General features: G+C 34.6%; 1 protein-coding gene across 1 annotated transcript in view; it reads right to left on the bottom strand.

Annotated features, from left to right (window-relative positions):
• Positions 1-11972, bottom strand: part of LOC6049002 (probable nuclear hormone receptor HR3) — a 355001-nt gene extending 343029 nt beyond the window's left edge. Inside the window, exon 1 of the mRNA XM_038251863.1 lies at positions 9908-11972. Coding sequence (XP_038107791.1) covers positions 9908-9914 — 7 coding nt within the window. The 5' untranslated portion in view covers positions 9915-11972. The remainder of the gene's footprint in view (positions 1-9907) is intronic.
• Positions 11973-19677: the final 7705 nt, after the last annotated feature.

Genomic DNA, 19677 nt, shown 5'->3' with positions numbered 1-19677 from the left:
TGCAAATTAGGAGGCTGTCCATAGAAAAATGCTATGCAAATGTTCAAAAATCCGTTAAAAAAGAAAAAACTTGATTTTGACAAACTTTTCATCCCTGTTTGTTTTCTTGTTTTGATAAGTTTAGAGGGAAAAGGTGACAACTTTTGATCTAAACTGAATGAAAAAAAATATCAAAAAATATCCAAAATTAAAATTTGGATGCAAAATTTAATTTGGAATTAAAAATTACCATTTGCATCATTTACATCTTCAAGCCGTTTTAAGGTTGAACATTTCCGAAAAACTATCCATTTTTATTTATAAAATGGCCATTTTTTTTTTAAAGAAAACAGATAATTTTTTCTGAAATTCAAAAAAAAAATCTAAGGAAACTCTAGAAAATATAGATATGAAAAACTGAAAAAATCTAAAAAAAATCTTTTCTGGACATTGTTGATCAGACCATTGGTTGCCTCCCTAGTAACATTGTACGTTTTAGGTATGCCATAAAAACCTGCGAGTTTTAAGAACCATAATAAAACCTGTAAGCTTAAAAATGTTACTAAAAATGCGAAAAATGTGCCATACGGCCTACAATTTTTAACCGATAATATCCAGGAAACTATTTAATCGATTTACTATTTGAAAAAAAGACAATTTGAAAAAATAAATTAAAATGGCTTCAACTCAAAACCAGTGCACCAGTTATTTTTGATTCAAAATTCAATTTAACATTGAAACATTGTTTTGAAGGCTTTTTTGTTGAATTTCAAAAAATTGCAAACATCAATTAAAATGATCATAAAACTTGGGAAAGCTACACTTTTTTCAACTTTTTTGTGAGCAATTCTCTCAGATTTCGGTCATTCGATTTTTTTTTGTATTTTTTAATCTGACTCAAACTTTTTTAGTGCCTTCATTATGCTTAAAGAAGCCATTTTGCATCATTTTTTGTCCATATAAATTTCAATTCAATTCAATTCGGTTTTATTGGTCAATTCGGTTTTATTGGTGAATATGATACAATGAGTTATTTTGCAGTTTTGGAGTTCCTTTCAGCTGTGTGTTGCATCATAATCAATTTTTGAACAATTATTTCTTTAACTAAGGCACTGACAGGAGTAAGAAAAATTTAAAAAATAAAAAAAAAACTTACAAAAATACCATATCAATTTACAGACAAATTTGGCAGCTGTCCATACAAAAATTATGTAATAAAATTCAAAAATCTGTATCTTTTGAAAAAATTTCTTTTTGATCGATTTGGTGTCTTCGGCAAAGTTGTAGGTATGGAAAAGGACTACACTGAAAAAAATGAAACACGGTAAAAAAAATGGCGATTTTTAATTTTTCAAAAAAAACACAATTTTTTGACATTTTTTCAGAAATTTACAGGTTTTGCAAAAAATCTTTCACCGAGTTATGAATTTTTGAATCAATACTGAGTCTTAAAAAAAAACGAAATATTAGTCCCAAAAATTTTGAACTTCATTTTTAGATCAAAGAGTACTTTAGTGAAATTTTTCATAAACAGCACCGTTTTCAAGCCCTTTTTAGGTATTTTTTTTTTGAAAATAGTCGCAGTTATTCATTATATAAAATTAGAAAAAAAAATTGAAAAGCTGTAAAAAAATCTTTATCTTTTTTTCTTTTTTGAACTTTGTTGATACAAGCTTTAGTTGCTGAGATATTGCTATGCAAAGATTTAAAAACAGGAAAATTGATGTTATCTAAGTCTCACCCAAACAACCCACCAATTTCTAATGTCGATATCTCAGCAACTATTGGTCCGATTTACAATGTTAAAATATGAAACATTCGTAGTTTTTTTTCGATCTCTTCGAAACAAATGTTTTCAAATTTTTTGAACCAAGAACAACATTTCAAAACGGCCAAACATTCAATATTACGCCTTTAAAATTTCTGAAAAGTTAGCGTTATATGTCCCATAAAACAAATCAGAAAATAATAAAATAAAAAAGGTGTTTTTTGCAATTTAATTTTTAGTGACAAAAAGTGAAATTAAAAATCACCAAAAAAAATTCTTACCGTGTATATTTTTTTCAGTGTAGTCCTTATCGATGCCTACAACTTTGCCCAAGACACCAAACCGATTAAAAATTTCCTTCAAAAAAGACAGATTTTTGAATTTTCGTACATCATTTTTGTATGGACGGCTGCCAAATTTGTTTCAGCCGGATTAAAAAATAATACCAAAAATAAAATAAAAATGATCGATTTCGTAGAGAATTGCTTAAATAAAATTAAATTAATTTTCTCATGTAACCCTCTTACGCCCTTTTTTCCAACATATACTTTTACTTTTGCCGTATCTGGGAGGTTATTTTGAACAACTTTTCAACTTCTCTTGTTGTGAGTTTTTCTTGTTAAATTTTATGTATTTTTATTTGCATCATTAGTTTATTATTGCTTATGATAGTATTTGGCTTATTCTTCCACCTGCTACCATTACCTTTTGCTTTTTTAGTTTTTTCATGTTTTTCTGGTCACTTTTTCGATTTTTGCTTGTTTTTCACATTTTCACATACTATGATACAATTTTCATTTAAATTGTAAATAAATATGAAAAGGCATAATTTGAAACATTTTAAAAATTACTGTATACTTATTTATGCATAAAATAATGAAAATTTTAGTTTTAAAACAGTCAAAGCGGACCCCCGAAAAAATGACATTTTCAAAAACATCGGAAAAGTCACATAAAACGAGTCAAACTTTACAACCCTTAAGGGTACACAGCAACCAAGGAAGTTGTTGTCTTCTTATTCTAGAATTGTTAAACTTACGAACCCAATCCTGAAATAATTTGACTATAAAAAATTACAAATTTTGCTATAAATCTTTAAGGAAATAGTAACTTAGGGAATGAATAGAAAATTGTATAGATAGTTTCCGTAGTTTTGAAGATACCAAAAAGTCTGTAACAAAAATCAAGGTGCAAAAGCTCTGGTTGATGTGCACCGTTAAATGTTCTAAAACTTCTTCTTCTTCTTTACAATACTATCAAATATCAAGAATTGGATGAAATTCTGTTTTTTTGGTGAATTTTCAGATCTAGATGTAGAGGGTTTCTGTTGTAGAGGGTTCAGATTCGGTTGTAGAGGGTTAATTATTTGAAGTTATTTGAAAATAAATTGGAGTAAATTTTAAATAAATTAATCAAAAATCAATAAATTAGGCTCAATGTTGAAAATTTAAATTTAACCAGAATTCCACAATTAAAAAAAAGTAAAGATGACTGAAACGTCATAAACGAAGAAGCTATCTCAGCAAAAAAAAAAAAAAAACAGAAACCTAAAATCAAGACTGCTTCTTCCGCGGCATCCCCCGGGTCCAGAGAGAAAGAACTGGAGTAGCCGAGATGCTAATGAAGCCATTTTCAAAGGCAAATGAGCCGTACAAATTGATGGCTTTTCGCAAATTGATGACGGAAGTGGCACGAACGGAGAATGTCACGCCGTCTCACCATCTTTGCTCTGTCAACTCTCTAGCTGATAAGCTGGCTGTTAAGGGTTGCCCTGTTGCTTAATTATTAACGGAACAGGGATCTTATCGAGAAGAGGGGGAAGAAGCTGAGATTGGCGCCACCGGTCAGGTGCTAATGAGCCAAGCCACGGAGAAGTGTTTGATTGGAAAATTGCCGTGATTTATAGCTACTTTGCATGCAAACGATAATTTTAATTGCATAACTAAAGGATGTAACATAATGTTCTGTATTATTCATGATGATCATTAAAATGTTCTTCATGGAGCAGAGAAGTGCAAAAAACAGGCACACTTCCCGAGAAAATGTTCAGCCTCTACGTGATACCATCTGACACAGTTTCAAGCCCTAACGGTAATCGGCGAGCGAATCGGTTTCTGGTGCTGCTGATGGTGGTCCATTCTTGATGTTTAGCAACCCGCGAATTGCATATTTTATTGCACCTTTTTAGAGCGACGATGAGCGGCGACTGATGCGACAACGTCGCACGTACTCTGACAGCATTAAATGCAACCCGCATTATTTTTTTCGAAGCACAGAAGAGACACGGCAAAGCATATGGTTGGGCTGGGTTGGGCTTAGAATACTAATCAACTGCAGGAGAGCTGGAGAGGAAATTGCAAACTAGATTGGCAGTCAATTTTCAAACATAAGATAGCTTGTAGCTTTTACATGTTTTAAGGTCAAATAAAGACCAACACAGTTTCTTTGTAAAAAGTATTTTTTTTAGTTCAAGCATTACTTTTTGTGCACTCCATAGTTTGGATGAAACTTTGTAAATGAAATTTTTATATCCAAATAAACCAGATTGACCTAGATGCATTGTATTATCCGTAGAAATATTAAAAAATCAGTATCATGAGAAGGTTATTTTTTTAAGATTTGTATTATAATATTCAGATTCTTGCGATAATGACCAAATTTAAAATTATCTCACCTTCTTTACAATTTATATAAACATCTGATTGAGGTAATAGATTAATCAAAAAGCTGAAAAATCACATTTAACTTCAAAAATATACTTGGTCATGGAGATAAATGTCATGAAAAAAGCTTCAAACGATATTTATATTTTTGAATGTTTAACAGAGTACGGTCAAAAAGTCGTAAGTGAAAATGACACAAAAAAAATGGTCGGGTCATTTTTCTTCTAAACATTATTTTATGGATGGGAAAGAATCTTTTCAGCAAATGAAAGAAAATATGAAATATTGAAGATCAGAAAACCCTATCAAAAGAAATGAGCAATTAAGATTTGTTTGTGTAACATGTTAAGGTGATACGGGAAGGCAGCGCCATATTGACACTACAACTCGAGTTTTTCGAAGCACCTTCAAGTAAAATGCCGTAACTTACGAAGTTCAATTTTTGGCAGACGCTAAATATGGCGATAGAATGCAATCTATCGAGTTTAGAAATTGATTTAAGATGAACAGAAATCCTTTTCATTCAAAGTGTCATTTCGATTAGAAAATAAGCTTTATCGTAGGGAACAATAAAATCTGCAATTTACACTTAATTTTAAGGCCCAATTGTAAAGCTTTATTTTCGTCTTGAACACGTTCGGACAAACAACCCCCTCGACTCGTTGGGTGGCATCCGCCAGGAAGCTGCAAACGATCTTCGGTTTCAGCCTTCAGAGATGCAGGTTCAAGCAAAAAAGTCACGTTGACCAACAGAAGAGAACCTGTGAAGCAGCAAAAGCAGCTGGTCCTCCTGCCTTTCTTCCCTCCGAGTCTCTTCTACGCGGTTGTGTCGGCTGTATTTCTGCTTATCACCCTCACTGTCCCCTCCCACCAAAACATGTCCACTCGTTGTGTACAAACGGGACGTGACACACAGACACACACCCGCTCACACACCATCAGCACCACATAACGGATCTTTCCGCGGGTACAAATAATACTGTTAGCTTTCGAGACCTCTCCTCTCCCTCTTTAGGTCTTTCTTTAATGTTTTTTTTTCTCTCTCTTTCTCTTTTAACTCCTTTCAACTGGCCTTTCGTTCTGAAGTTCTTTTTTGCTTCAACTTGCACAAGTTCTCGCGCGGTGATGATGCTTGAAAGCTTTGTAGAAGAGGTCTCTTGCGAGATGCGTACAGGAATTAATGGGGCTTGAACAGCGACGAGAGTTTGAGAGAAGTGATGAGAGTTGTCCTCTGTCTGGAGGTATTTTTCGCACCTTTTATGCGATAATTGTCATCGGTGAGCAATTTGGAGGGAGCAGAAAAAATGAGTAAACAATAAATAACGCGCTTCACGAAATGGGCACTGGAATGGAATGCTAAAGAGTTGTCATTTTGGGGACATGATAATTGCAAGGAATTGCCGAGGTGAACTCTTGAAAGGATAATTAAATTAAATTCGCTTTAAAGTATTTGAATTTCACAGTAAAACGTGATATTCCGTAATCTGCCACTCACTCGATACTAAACACTCTCCCTCCAATCGGGTAGTACAGCGAATGGCTCAGTGAAACCGATTGCGCTATGTCGCTCAAAGCTGACTCAAAATAGTCTGCGATCGGCTTTGTTTTGGTCATAAACAAAAATGATTAAATTCAATGTTTTTTTTTTGCTTTGTTATTCATAACTTATTTTTATTAGGTCCTTTTAGGTGCTGCGACCAGGTTAGGATCGAGGATCAATAGTACAAAAAATATTAAAAGAAAAACGTATCTATCGTAAATGATCATTTTCCCCGCCATGTGTCAAGGTGTGCGATTACATCAATCAAAAAGTCAATGTTATCAAAAATATTTTGCAATTTTGTTGTTCATACAACATTGAAGATACATTTGACTATAGTTTCCACCATGAAAAATTCAAATTGACGGCAAGCAGTGGTAGTGCAAGGCAAGTGAGCGCCGCGCTGGTGTTTTGTTAGATTCTCTCCTCTCTGAGCATTTTCGTTTGTGACTGTGGTCGACGGACGTAGCAGGCCAATACATTTACGGAGAATTCAAACCGCTGTTTGATGTGATTGACCAAGTCGCTGGCAGCTGGCGACTCGTTTTCGCTGGCGAATGGTTGCGCACTTCAGTCAACAAACATTTCCGGGGCAACATTAAAAAGGGCGCATAAGCATGTTGACAGCTGGAAGTATTTTGAAAATTCCGGCCCAAATGGTAACTATTTGAACCCACAGTGTTGAAAAGAAGCTGGAAAGGCCAGCTTTGTTTACTTGAATTTTGTGAAAAAGTACCTGTTGTCTCGGAAATTGCTAAATTGCTCCAGCTGTCAAAATAATTATCGCCCCTTTCAAATGTTGCTCCAGCTTCCATCGACCATTAGTAAGTTCTGATGTTTTAACGTTTCGAGAAAAACGCGTTTTCATGTTTGACCTTGAATAAACAAAGCAAAGAGTACGCAATGTAAACAATAATAAACCTGTTTTGTTTGGTTGACCATTATGTGCATTGTCCCGAGGTTTGGTTGAATTTGGTTGCCGGCGTCCCGAAATATAACTGAAAATGTTTACGGTAGTTGGAAATGTACGTGTGTCAAACGCGTTCTGACCTGAAATCCCTTTGGCTAGTTGTCGCACTTACAGTAATTTTGCAGGGTGTGTCAAGCACGATCAAATTGAAACTTATTTCATATGAAAAGTCGACGTCGTCGTGCTATCTTGTCGCACCCGCCATTTTGACGTTCTGAGAAAAACGCGTTTTAATGTTTGACCTTGAATATACAAAAACGAGAGCACGCAATGTAAACAATAACAAACACGTTTTGTTTGGCTGACCATTCTGTGCATTGTCCCAAAGTTTGGTTGAAGTTGGTTGCTGGGGTCCCGAGTTATAATTACAAATGTTTACGGTAGTCTAGCTTGTACGTGCAACAAACGCATCCTGACTTTCCTGGCCTGAAATCCCTTTGGCCTTTTGTCGCACTTACATCAATTTTCATGGAGTGACAAGATAGCACGACAAGATTGAAACTACTTTCATATGTAAAGAGACAAAAATGCACGGAGTTTTTTCGGTTTTTGTTGAATATCTCAGGATTGAAATCGAATTTTGGGGATCTGTGAAGGTCAAAAGGTGAGGCATCATAGATCTAGGGTTTTTTCTCAAAATTTATTTTCCCTAAAAGAACACCCAGTTAGCAAAATCTAAACTTAGAAATATGTATCCTCCCTGCAAAGGCTTATGAATTGATCTCAGTTGAAAGGTTCTCCAAATCTCTGAATTGCAAATGTAACATCCAGAACTGTTAAATTCTAATAAAAACACAATTGAAAAAAAAAAAAAAAAAAAAGGTGAGGCATTGTGAGCTGCACAAAATGGCGTTCTTAACTCAATTTGGCCCAAAATGCGCGTACGACAAGTTAGCACGATGGCGACGAAGTGACAACAATGCAAGGTGTTTTTTTTGGGTTGTTATTGAGTATCTCAAAATTGATATTGAATTTTGGGGATCTGTGATGGTCGAAAGGTAAACTCAACCTAAGCTAAAATTCACGTGTGACAAGATAGCACGACAACGACTAATTTTCACACTTATTTTAATCATTACAGTTGCTATTCTACGCAATTTTGTTGCAAAATATTATTCAGAACCAAAATCGGAACAATCTATATATTTATTATAAATTATATGGTATGGGATGATGAATTATTTTCTGATTTATGATCCCGTTCCAAAATTATTATTTTTTAAACCAGCAAAAGTATATTAAAATCAGAAATTTTCATTGATTATTTAGCAAAGAAATCATCATATCAACGAATTAAAGACAAGAGAGGCAATTAATAAATTTTCTTTAAAATTTTCAAAGAGTCACCTAAGAGCAGACATGCATTTGAACGAACTGTACTTGCACTTTCCGTTCTTATAAGCACATCTAGGAGGCACAGAACATGGTGTTTTTACCACCTTACGAGAACGTGTGCCGAACTCTTAGCGGCTCTTTGAAGAATTGTACATGTTTTTTTTATGTTCTACTATTTTTCACTTATATTTTGAGCTAGGCCAGTTCTTTTCACGAAATGGTGTAGCGCCGAAACTCAATCTGAGATCTTCAAAAAAAAAAATAAAAATATTAAATTAAAACTCTCCTTAAACAACAATGAAATTTATAAATTTGCTAGTAAAGGGCACGATTAGTTGTTTCCTAACATGGAAATCCAACAGCACAGGTTTAAAAGGCCAAAGAATATGCAAAAAACGGGTTTCCGTAAAAATGGTCATCAAACATCCGAAGTTCTTAGCATAGCCCACTTGGCAGCTATTCCGGATAGTTTCTATTTGTTTCACACACGGATAACTGCTGAATATTTCACTGCTCGGTTTACTTTAGCCTTATTTTCCTCATTTTTCCATTTCACAAAGTTGAATCCAGAAAAAAACCATTGACATTTGCACGTACAGTTAAAGTTCTGACACAGAGCCCGTGCGCGTACTTTGATTAAAAACACGGTGTTTTTAAATCTTAGAAGAACAAGAGCAGCACCCGCGCCGTGCCGATGCACCTCTGCCTAAGAGTCAACGATTTCCTCATGGATTTTTTTATTACACATTCTCCAACGGCAAAAATGACACGAAAGAGAGAAGAGGCGAATCTCGCAAAAGAAATTCGCACCCTAACTTCTCGATGATTTGTTGTGAATTTCATTGTTATCACCAATTGAATTTATCGAGAAATTAAAAGTGAGAGTGTGTGTGTCCAACATGGAGTTAAACTTTTCGAAGTGCCATGAAAAACTTCACAGCAACTTCACAGATAGTTTAACTCCATGTTGCAGATTTGACAGCTCGATTCATTTCGTTTACAAACATTGTTCATCTACGAAAAGTGACAGGTCATTTTGAGATGTGTGAAGTGTTACACCTGCAAGTGTGGTAGTGAAATCGGTATCCCACCAATAATCCAGATGGTGATTTTTTGAGTTTCCTTTTACCGATCCTTCGTGCGCGAGAGAGGAGAGAAATATTCCTTCGCGATTTTTTCTCATGACGAGCGTCAAAAGATTTTCTTTTGGTGAAGATTCTTCCATCGCTGAAACATTTCATAACTGTAAAAAAAATAATTATTTATATTATTTTCATCAATCCAATACTTGATACAACTAATAGTAGTGTTACAAAGTCTTTGAACTTGTTTTAAATATTACAGAAAATATATTTCTGATAACATTCTTTCATATTATTAAATCAATAGCCATGATTCAACAAGATTCTTAATGCTAAATCTCTCTTCAATTTTTTTAAATTCGTTTTTTTCTGTCATCTTTTCACCGCAACATCTTGTAAAAATAATCAAATTATTCGCTCTGCAGCTCAAAATCTTGTAAACTGCCCTCAAAATTCCCCACCCTAGAAAAAACACCTCCCAAAGGAAAAATCAATTAAATTTTCTCATACTTTCCCTTCCCCCACCCCCTCTTGTTTTCCTATCCAATCCACTTTTCTCAGCCCTCTCACCTGTCATGACTCCACTGGAGCTGATATCCCTCGGCGGTGGAGGCAACGGCAACGTCGACTGCAACACTTCCGTTCCCAGCTGCTGTATTCCTGCCACCGTCGATGACGTCCCGCGGGGTGTCGTCACCTGTGACGTCGTCGCCGCACCACCGTCGTTGCCGGAAGTCAACGGACTTCGGCGGCTGCTGGACTCGTCCGGGGAGGCCAGGGTTTCACGATTTTTTGTTTGTTTTTGTGTTTTTAAAGTTTGTTTTGTAAGTATTTGTGTAAGTGTGTTTTGTGCTGGTAAATTTGTTGTAACGTTACGGTGCGCTTAGACTTGCATTATCAATACTGCTTTAAAGTTGGTACAAAGTTGAGAGAGAGGTTGAAAATTTGGTAACTAGTTCACTTTACTATACAATTAACAAGGGGGATTGTTAAAGATTGGGATGTGTTTGGAACGAATTTGTACTAAATTATTACTGATTTCTTCCTCTTTTTTTTCCTTCTTGATTAACTCGAATACTCGTTAGTACACTATGAACACAATATTTCTGTTATTTGGTAACAATTTGCTAAGAAGATGATGTAAAATTCACACTAGCTTAAAGAATTGCCTATTTTTATATATTTATTGAAAAATTTTCACTAACTTTACGCACCAAAGAATTTGAACTAAACAGCACAGATATTATGGTAACTATCTGGTGATGATACTCGAAGAACTACCACTACTTTAGTACAACTTTACTTCCTTCTAAATTTCAGTCTTTAAGAATTTTCCTTCCACGCAAAACCTCGGCCTAGCGCTCCTGTTCAAACTTCCACGATGCACTCGATTGAGTGTACTCGTACATCCTCGACGCAGCAGGCCTGCCTCCCGACGTGTGAGTGTTGCACTGCGTTACAACAATGTTGCAGCCGTGTGTTTGTGTTCTCTCGCGCCGTGCCGCTCCCGCTGTATGTGTGACGTTACACAGGCCTACTTTGCTCCACCAACCGAGTGACCGACTAATGACGATGGAAAAATGCACCTTGCGGAAAATTCCCCTCCTCCTCCTCCACCGGGAAAAACTGCTGCTGGCACGTGCACGACCCCTCACGCACACACGTGCCCACGTGAGGAAAAACACGAGAAAAATCGATTGTCGCGCACCACCAATACACGCGCGCGCGTGCTCGAAACGTCACGATTAGCAGCTGTTTTGGTGCGCGCGCTCTCACCAATACACTCTCTCGAAACGCTGTCGTGCCGGGAGTGCTTTCGTAATCGATCTCGCGGGCACTCACACACGCGCGATTGCGTCGACGCGGCTCGGTCCAAGATGGCGACGATTGTTTATCTCGGCGAGTGTGACGATTTTGCTGTTCGCCGTGGACACGAACCAACGTGTTTTTTGCTGATCGGGGTGGGTGTCTTGGATGACTTCTTTTTTCTCTTCCTTCGATTTTGTGCAATTGTTTATGTTTTGACGGGTGAGATGAATTTTACACTTTTTTATGAGTTACACCAAAGTTACGCCAAAATTCATGTAAACTTGCAAGCTACACGCAGAAAAAACCTAAACACTGACAAAATTTCGCACATCAAAATCAGACTTTTGTCCCGTGTTTTTTGTTTTACTTTTTTGTTGTTGCTGTCAGTCGATGTTATTATTGCTAAACGGTGTGTGTTCCCGGCATCCTAATAAAATCCTCCAATCTCGAACAAATCTGCCAAAATCGATACGAATTTTCCGCTTTTCTCGGGAACAAAAAAAAACCTTTCCCGCAATGCACTCCCGGTTTTTCCAGATCCACCCGCCACACTCCGTCAAAAGTGCATATCTTCACATTTTCTTCCTTTCACTTCCCCACAAAAAAATACCGACCAAATTCGCAGGAAAATCCTTCCACTCGACGTTTTTCCCCAGCACCGTACAAATCGATTTGGCCACTGAAGCGTTCCCGACTTATTGTTACGCCATTTTTCCGCCGACTTTTTCCTAAATGTCTCTTGTTTGGTCGCCGAAAGGGAGATGATGTTTGCGCTAGAGGATTTTCCTTCTTTTGCGCTGCTGCTGCTTTGAAACCGGGAACGGGCTCGAGGAGTTGGAGGTGGATGTGTTTATTTGCGTGTCAGTGTGTTGGTGTGAGGGTGGAAATTCGTCGTGTGAAGAAATGCACTTTTCCAGCGGACGAACGGCGGCGGATGCCAGTAAGGGATGATGGTTTTGGTTGTATTGGTGTGTGGTTTTTCCCCGTTTGGGTTGGGGTGGAATTTTGACAGGACATTTAAGGGGAGCTTTTTGTGAAAAAGCTCAGGTTTTGGTAGGGTTGGATTGAGACTGATTAAAATGAGAAATTTCTATCTAAGATACTAAAAAAAAACTTTATTTCTTTAACGAAAAAAAAAATCAGGTGTAATTGAATTATTTCATAAACAAATGGTGGCAAGGTAGAAGTGATAACTACCTATGCATTTTTTAGAAACATTTTGCTTCAAAAAGTTTGATACGAGTTAGTGAACAAACTGTAGAACATATTTTTGCTAATCCTATTTGTTTTACATACTGTAGGCAAACTTTTTTGAAGGTTGTTGATGTTTATTAAATTTTGCTAGAGTTAACCGAAATTTGATTATTCATTTCCAGTCTTTTGCAGGTGTTCAAGAAACTCTTTGTGTTAAAGATTTCTTGCGCTTGAAAGGCTTATACAAAAATCGGAATACATTCAAAAATCTAGGTGTAATTTTTTTATTTATTTGATTTATCTGATAAAGAAAAATATCGCTTACAGAAACCTTTATTTTATTATAAAAAAAATTAAATACACATTAGTAATTTTCCGCTAATCATCTCTTAACATAATAGATAATTTTTCTTTTTTTTTATTAGGGAAAGTTTACAAAATTCCCCACACCATTCATTTTTTAGAAAATATATTTCTTGACAGTGCATAAAATGTTATGCCAGATCGCAAAAGGCTTGCAAAACCTGCAGCATGGAAAATCCATGTTGGTTCTGATTGAAAATCATATATACATTTATAATACAAGGTCTGCAAAATTTTATAAAATTGCACATGCACATAGTTGTTAAAATAACAAAAAAAAATAACAAATATTTAATCAAAGAATAATTAAAAATGTTATAAGTCTGTTATTACAATACCAATCCAATAACAAAAAAATCATTACGACGAATAACAAATCCTGTTATAAATAACATTAAATGTTTTTAGCCTACACAGAAAAAAATATTTCTGTAAATTTACATTATTTATCATGTACCAAAAGGTATCATGATAAATGATGTATATTTCCGTTAGGTCCATTGGAAATTTACATTAGATTCATTGGAAATTTACATTAGTTTTGAAAATTTACATTAGTTTTGAAATTTACATTAGTTTTGGAATTTACATTAGTTTTGGAATTTACATTAGTTCAAATCAACTAATTATGATTGGTCAATGGGAATGAGATGCTCGATTTGGATTGCAGTAGGAAAAGGGTGTAGCCTATGTTCTATTTTAAAATGATTGAAGCGGGCAGCAAAAGGAAATTCTGATTTTAAAAAGTTGTTTCACAGGTAGGGGACGCATTCTCGTCGACGGTCAAGTGGAATAATGCTGGATTGGAATCGAATGGACGACGGGTAGGATGTTCGGTGTTACTGCTGCTACCCGCTGCCGACTGAGCCATCTTCGCATTTTATAAACGAGCGGCTAAAGCATCAACATGTTCAGGTCGAGGCACAGGCAGTGAGCCAGCGAAGTATGAGAGCGATAGAAAGAGAACCAAACATAACTATTTTTAGTTCGGGTAGTTTTGAAGTCAACGTTTGGCAGAAATACATTGGATATATGATTTACATTAAATAGGAATTTACAGGAAGCCGAACACGGGTAGAAATTCATCAGATTTGAGTTTCCATGCTCAACGTTTCCATTAGATTCATGATTTACATTAGATTAAGATTTACATTGGAGTAATTTCAATGACTTTTTACTCTTTACATCATATTTCAACATTACATTGAGTGAGTTTACATAAGAAACAGTAATTACATGCTGTGTAAATTTACATATTTTTTTCTGTGTAAGTATATTCCAATATCAAAAAATGTTATTCCCAAGTTATTTCCGTTTAATCGGTTATCTTTTTGTCCTTATTATAATTCTGACACCAATGCTAAATTTAAAGTTTGATTAATTGTAAATTATTAAAGGAGCTTTTCATTTTGCAGATCAATAAATAAAATAGAAATTTGAAAATTGAAATCTTTTCGTAAATCTTTTCTTTTCGTGAATTGGCACAACTTTCAGGTTGGATTTATTTTCTCGTCATTTTTTTTACGGTAATTTTTCAGTAGGAAGGACCGTTGGGCATTTTCAACCAAAGTCACGTCTTTTTGAAAAAAAAAAAGACATTTGATACAAACTATTAAATAAACAGGAATGACATTATTTTTGAAATCCATAAAAAACATAATTACCTTAAATTTGTCAGCAACTTTCAAACCAAATTAAACATCATGCCTTGATGTATGATTCAATTATGTGTGAAGATTTAATTGCACTTTTTTGCTATCAGTTAAAGATTATTTTTAAACGATTTTTGGAACAAAGCTCAAACAAGTACTTCATAATAAGAACCAGCATTTTTTATATTTTCATAAGGTTAATCTAAATTAGAAAAAAGAAAATAAATATTTTCATAGATAAGAGCCGAAATTTCATAGAATTTTTGCTATTTATTATTTTGAAAATCGATTTGATCCGATCGAAAAAAAGGTGTCTGAGATTGAGCGAGTTGAAAAATGAGGGCTCGATAGATGACACTGAGAAAACTCTTTTTTTTCACAAAATTTGAGCTCAGATCAACAAAGTAAAAAATAGGTAAATGGGATTTTTTTGCCAATTTTTATTTTTTTTTCACGAAAATGTAATTTTTCAAACTCAGCATTTTTTTTAATTTTTGATAAATATGTTTTAGGGGACAAAAACAGAAACTTATGAGCCATAAAAAAGTATGAACAACATTTTGCATATGGGTCATTCCAGGTCAACTGAGTACACTTTTAGACTTGACCTTCACCGATTTAGACCAAACTTGGAGGGAACGTTCATCTATCGATGTTAACAGAAATCTCAAGTTTGGTGCTGATTGGACCTTCCCTTTATTTTTTGACGATTTTCTAAAAAACTCCGGAGCCATAAAAAACCTCAAACTAAACTGAACTATTGGCGAGATACAGCAATTTTACTGAAAAAAGTTTGATTTTGCGCTGCACTCTGTTTTATTAATTCAAATCCGAAATAAGTTTCCCACAAATAAAAACCGAACTATGCCGGAATCATCCCTTTTTGTTTAAAAGTACACCATGTACTTCCGAGTGCTGCGCAAAATCAAACTATTTATCAATTTTATTTTTTTTGACTTGAGTTCTTTGCATATTTTTTTGATAAAGTTCACCGTTTTCATGATAAAGCAACTTAACGTTTAATTATTTTTTTAACTTTCGTTTTCAATTTTTTTAATAGTGTCCAGGATTGTCCATTCCTTAAATTATTTTTTTTTTGAAAGTTCAGAAAATTTCTTAAAATTGCCTAACAGACATTAGAGATTGGACTCGTGGTTGCTGAAATACAGCGAATTGAAATAAAAAGAAACAATAAAATTGAACTTTTTTACGTCTCATCCAAAAATTCAAACATTTTCTAATGTTCCAATTTTCACTGATGAAAAATGAAACATTTGTGAAAATTTATTATCTTTTCGAAAGTTATTTTGAAAATTTTGTAAACAAGACTAACATTTCAAATGGATCGGAGCGTTTGGTACGGTGTGTCCACGCATCCTTCCTCCCCTGTAGATTCTGTGAAATGTGATCCGTTCACAGAATCCTCTCTGCGATAAACACAACGCAGTAGGGCTGGCCGCTTTAATTTTTGTATTACATTTTCGGGTGTTCTCGCAAGTACTGCAATAATTAATAATGACTCGAAAAGTGCTTGTGGCGTAATCTAATCACAAGACTTTCCAGCATGCTTTCATCGGACTGGCTGCGTTTGTGTTAGATTAGATTAGATTAGAATAACTTTTTTTTATTAAATAAATTATTCCACTAAACAAATTTGGAATTTTATTATGTACTACCTTTTTATTGTTTTCATTAGGCTGATTAAAAATAATCAAGTATCAGGCTTGTTTGAGAGAACGATATTTTTATGAAATCTTTCACATTTGTCGATGATGATAAAAAAATCTTGAAATGAAACGTTCTTTTTTATTCTATGAAAATCATACCGTTTTACACATTTTGATTCAAACACAGCCCTGCAATCAAAAGCTTACATTTCCATCATTGTAAACTACACTCCGACGAACAAATTCCAAATCCTCAAACTGCGCATGCCCCAACACTACAAAACTCACGCACACAACCTCGACCCGCATCATAAGGAATCACCGCCGCTACCACACACCACACCCTGCTAGTTTTCCCAACCCCTTCTTCGGCCTCCCCCATCAAAAACATCAAACAGCGGGTTTTCCTCGCTCCTCACAGCCGGAATGCCGGAAGATGTAAACATTCGCTTCGTGCCTTCGCCAGTCAGAAGAATCGAACCAAGCGCAGATAGAGATGTAAAAATGCAAACTCAATGGAGAGAACAATCTCCGGTGCGGCGGTCAGTTGGGGTGGGTGCACGGAGGGAAATTGGGTGGAAAATCATTTGATTATTCAAATTTTGGTAATTGGCTGGACCTTTTAAATTGTCTTTTTTTTTATTTTTGAATAATTAAAAAAATAGGTTTTAAGTTTTGAGTTCTAATTTGATTTAAAAATTATAAACAAACAAAAAATAACAAATTTTTTTCTCGTCTCATGAACAAAACCAAACATAAGGATAAAAATCCAGTCGTGGAACGACAACAAGACAACAATGTTGGTTTGGGTGGGGAAGCTAAAGAGGAAGGGAGTGAGGGTGTGCTGCCAGCGTCCTTCCACCCAAAGCACATGAGCCGAGGTGCAGCATAAAATTACAATAAAAATAAAATAACAATATCTGCAGATGGAGATGGATTTGCGATGGTCGTTTCGTTTCAATTCCATCATTGGCAGTGTTGCCAGAGCTATTTGTTTTTATTTCTTGTTATTTTCAACGTTTTAAATTTTGTTGAATTTTCTTTTTATTTTTTTTCAGTTTCGTTAAATCTTACTCATGCTCAACTCAACAGATTAATGTTTTCAATTACCGATAACATTGTTCGACATGTGCCAAATTTAACAACCGCCTCACATCACACCAAAGTTTGAACACGTTGTTCGGCCAAATCAGCGATATCAATTTCACTTCCAAACCCAAATCATGTCCCGCTGATTTCACGCATCTGATACAACTTAAAGGCAAAACCAAACAGCGAAAAAAAAAACACCATAAAACAACATAAAACCAACCCATTGGCTAGTGAGGAAACAGGCTTCGCGCGAATAACGGATTTCTTCGGACCACGGGGAGGCAGGCACCTTCGAGGCATTTCTCTGGCCCGTGAGTTCCTACCACCCTGTTTTTTTTTTGCATTCGTTAGGGATGAATTATCATGAATCACGATGTGCGCGCCCGGAGCGCGCGACTCGAGGCCGAAGAATGCGGAAGCTGAGGAAAATTGTTAGATGGATAATGATGTGCTAGGCTGAAGTCAAGGCTGGAGTGTTGTTCTGCAGCATAAGTTTATGGGTGGGGTATGTTGCGAAATGGGTTTTAATTTATTTATCGTTTTATGATAAATTGAATAGTTTTGAAAACTACATCAAGGATTTTAAATGTTTTTTTTATATCAAATTTAAAGGGATTTTTTTATATTTTGTTGCATATTTAGTAATTGAATATAAGTTTTATTTTTTTTTCAATTTATTTTCAGAAATTATAGTGTCATTGGTCAAATGAATTAAACGTGGTTAATAGAAACACTAGCAACTCATCAGAAACATCATCAATAAAATATTTCTGATTAATTCTCTAAAATTTTGAATTGAGTTTAGAAAATTTGCATTGGGAATTTGGGAATTGAGTTAGTTAAAAATATTGTTGTTGTAAATCATTTCTCAGGTTTAGAGAAAATTGATAAACAGACTTTATTTTTTTGATATTTTGAAAGTTTTGCTACACACTTAGATTTTTATGCCGAACTTCGGCAAAATTCTGCCGAAATCAGAACAACTTATCGCTCGGCAGAAATATATGCCGAATCTCGGAAAAATGGGAGTCATTCTACCGAATTCTCGGCGAAAAATGACAGTTAATATGCCGAAGTTCGGCATTTTTCTGCCGAAAAAATCAGTTGTTCTGTTTTCGGCAGAATTCTGCCGAGCTCGAAAATCAAAAATGACTGTGTACAGTTTTTGAAATTTATATTTAAAAGAATGTTTAGTTTATCAACAAGTACAAAATGAAGAGCAATTAATATCAATGAACATAGTTCAATCAAAAAGATATTTAAAAGTGCTGATTTTTTTTTTAATTTTTAATAAATTTCATAATTTCATTGTTTCATAGTTAGATGATTACTAAAGAAGACTTTTATTTTGGAATAATAAATTCTTAATTTGGATTTTCTACAATTGAACACTGAAAATACAAAGAAATACTAAAAAGGTTACTTAAATGACAACTGATTGAAGGTGTTTCTTTCTGAATTTACAGATATTTTTACCAAAGAGTTAATTTTACTTCATTGGATTGCCCATACAAATCCCCATACGTTTTGGCAGCTATCCATACAAAAATTGTATGTCAATATTCGACAATCTATATCTTGAAAAATAATTTGCGTAACGATTTCGTGCCTTTGGCAAAATTGTAGGTATTAAATACAATTCTCGATTAAATTTTCAATAGGCCCTATCTGCATAGGAAACCCATAAGGGATAGGTTGTTTTGAAAATTTAATCTAGAATTCAGAAAAAAAATCACTATGACAAATAACATTTATTTCAATTTCATGATAAAGGTAGAGTTTCCATATCCATATTAATTAATTTTCGATTAAGTTCAATATGCTTCAGGATAAAAAAAATATATAAATAAATAAATCTTTCGTGCCACAGTGAAATATGGCCAAAAATGTAATGTAACTATTTTATTTGAAAAATATTAAACAATGTCACGAATGATTCACCTTTTGAAATTGAAAATCTGATGTTTTTGAAGTATTGGCATTTGAAAGTTTAGTGCTGTTTATGTATCATTCAAAACATTCAATTAAAGGGGTTACATACATGTAGAAAATCACAAAATTTCATATTACAGAAAATTCACTAAATTGGATGGACCAAATTGGCTGTAATTTGGGGAGAAGATTCTCAAGACATATTCCGTGTGCATGACGATGTCTGATTTTAAAATTTTGCTTTTTTTTAAAATACAAAAATCAAAAACTGACAATTTTTATTATCCTTTTTTATCTTTTTTTAAATTAAGTTTTTTTAAATCGGCCTTCGTCATGCACACGGGACCGGTTTAACGAGTCTTCACCAACATTTTGAGCCAATTTGGTCAAAGCAGTGTTGAGATATCGTGCCGTTTTTTGAACCTGCTGACTTAAAATAGTTATATCTCAGCAAAGGTACATCCAAATGTCATCATATTTATTTTGTTAATAGATGAAAATGTATATTATAATGCCCTGCAAAAAGATTAAAAAAAAAGTTTAAATTTGTGCTCATACCAACCACTGACATTTTTGACGATATATATATGTATGTAACCCCTTAAATGGTTTGCTCATATTTGAGAGGCTG

This window comes from Culex quinquefasciatus, chromosome 2, assembly GCF_015732765.1.
Source record: "Culex quinquefasciatus strain JHB chromosome 2, VPISU_Cqui_1.0_pri_paternal, whole genome shotgun sequence".
NCBI lineage: Eukaryota > Metazoa > Arthropoda > Insecta > Diptera > Culicidae > Culex > Culex quinquefasciatus.
This window is presented reverse-complemented; position numbering and strand designations above follow the sequence as displayed.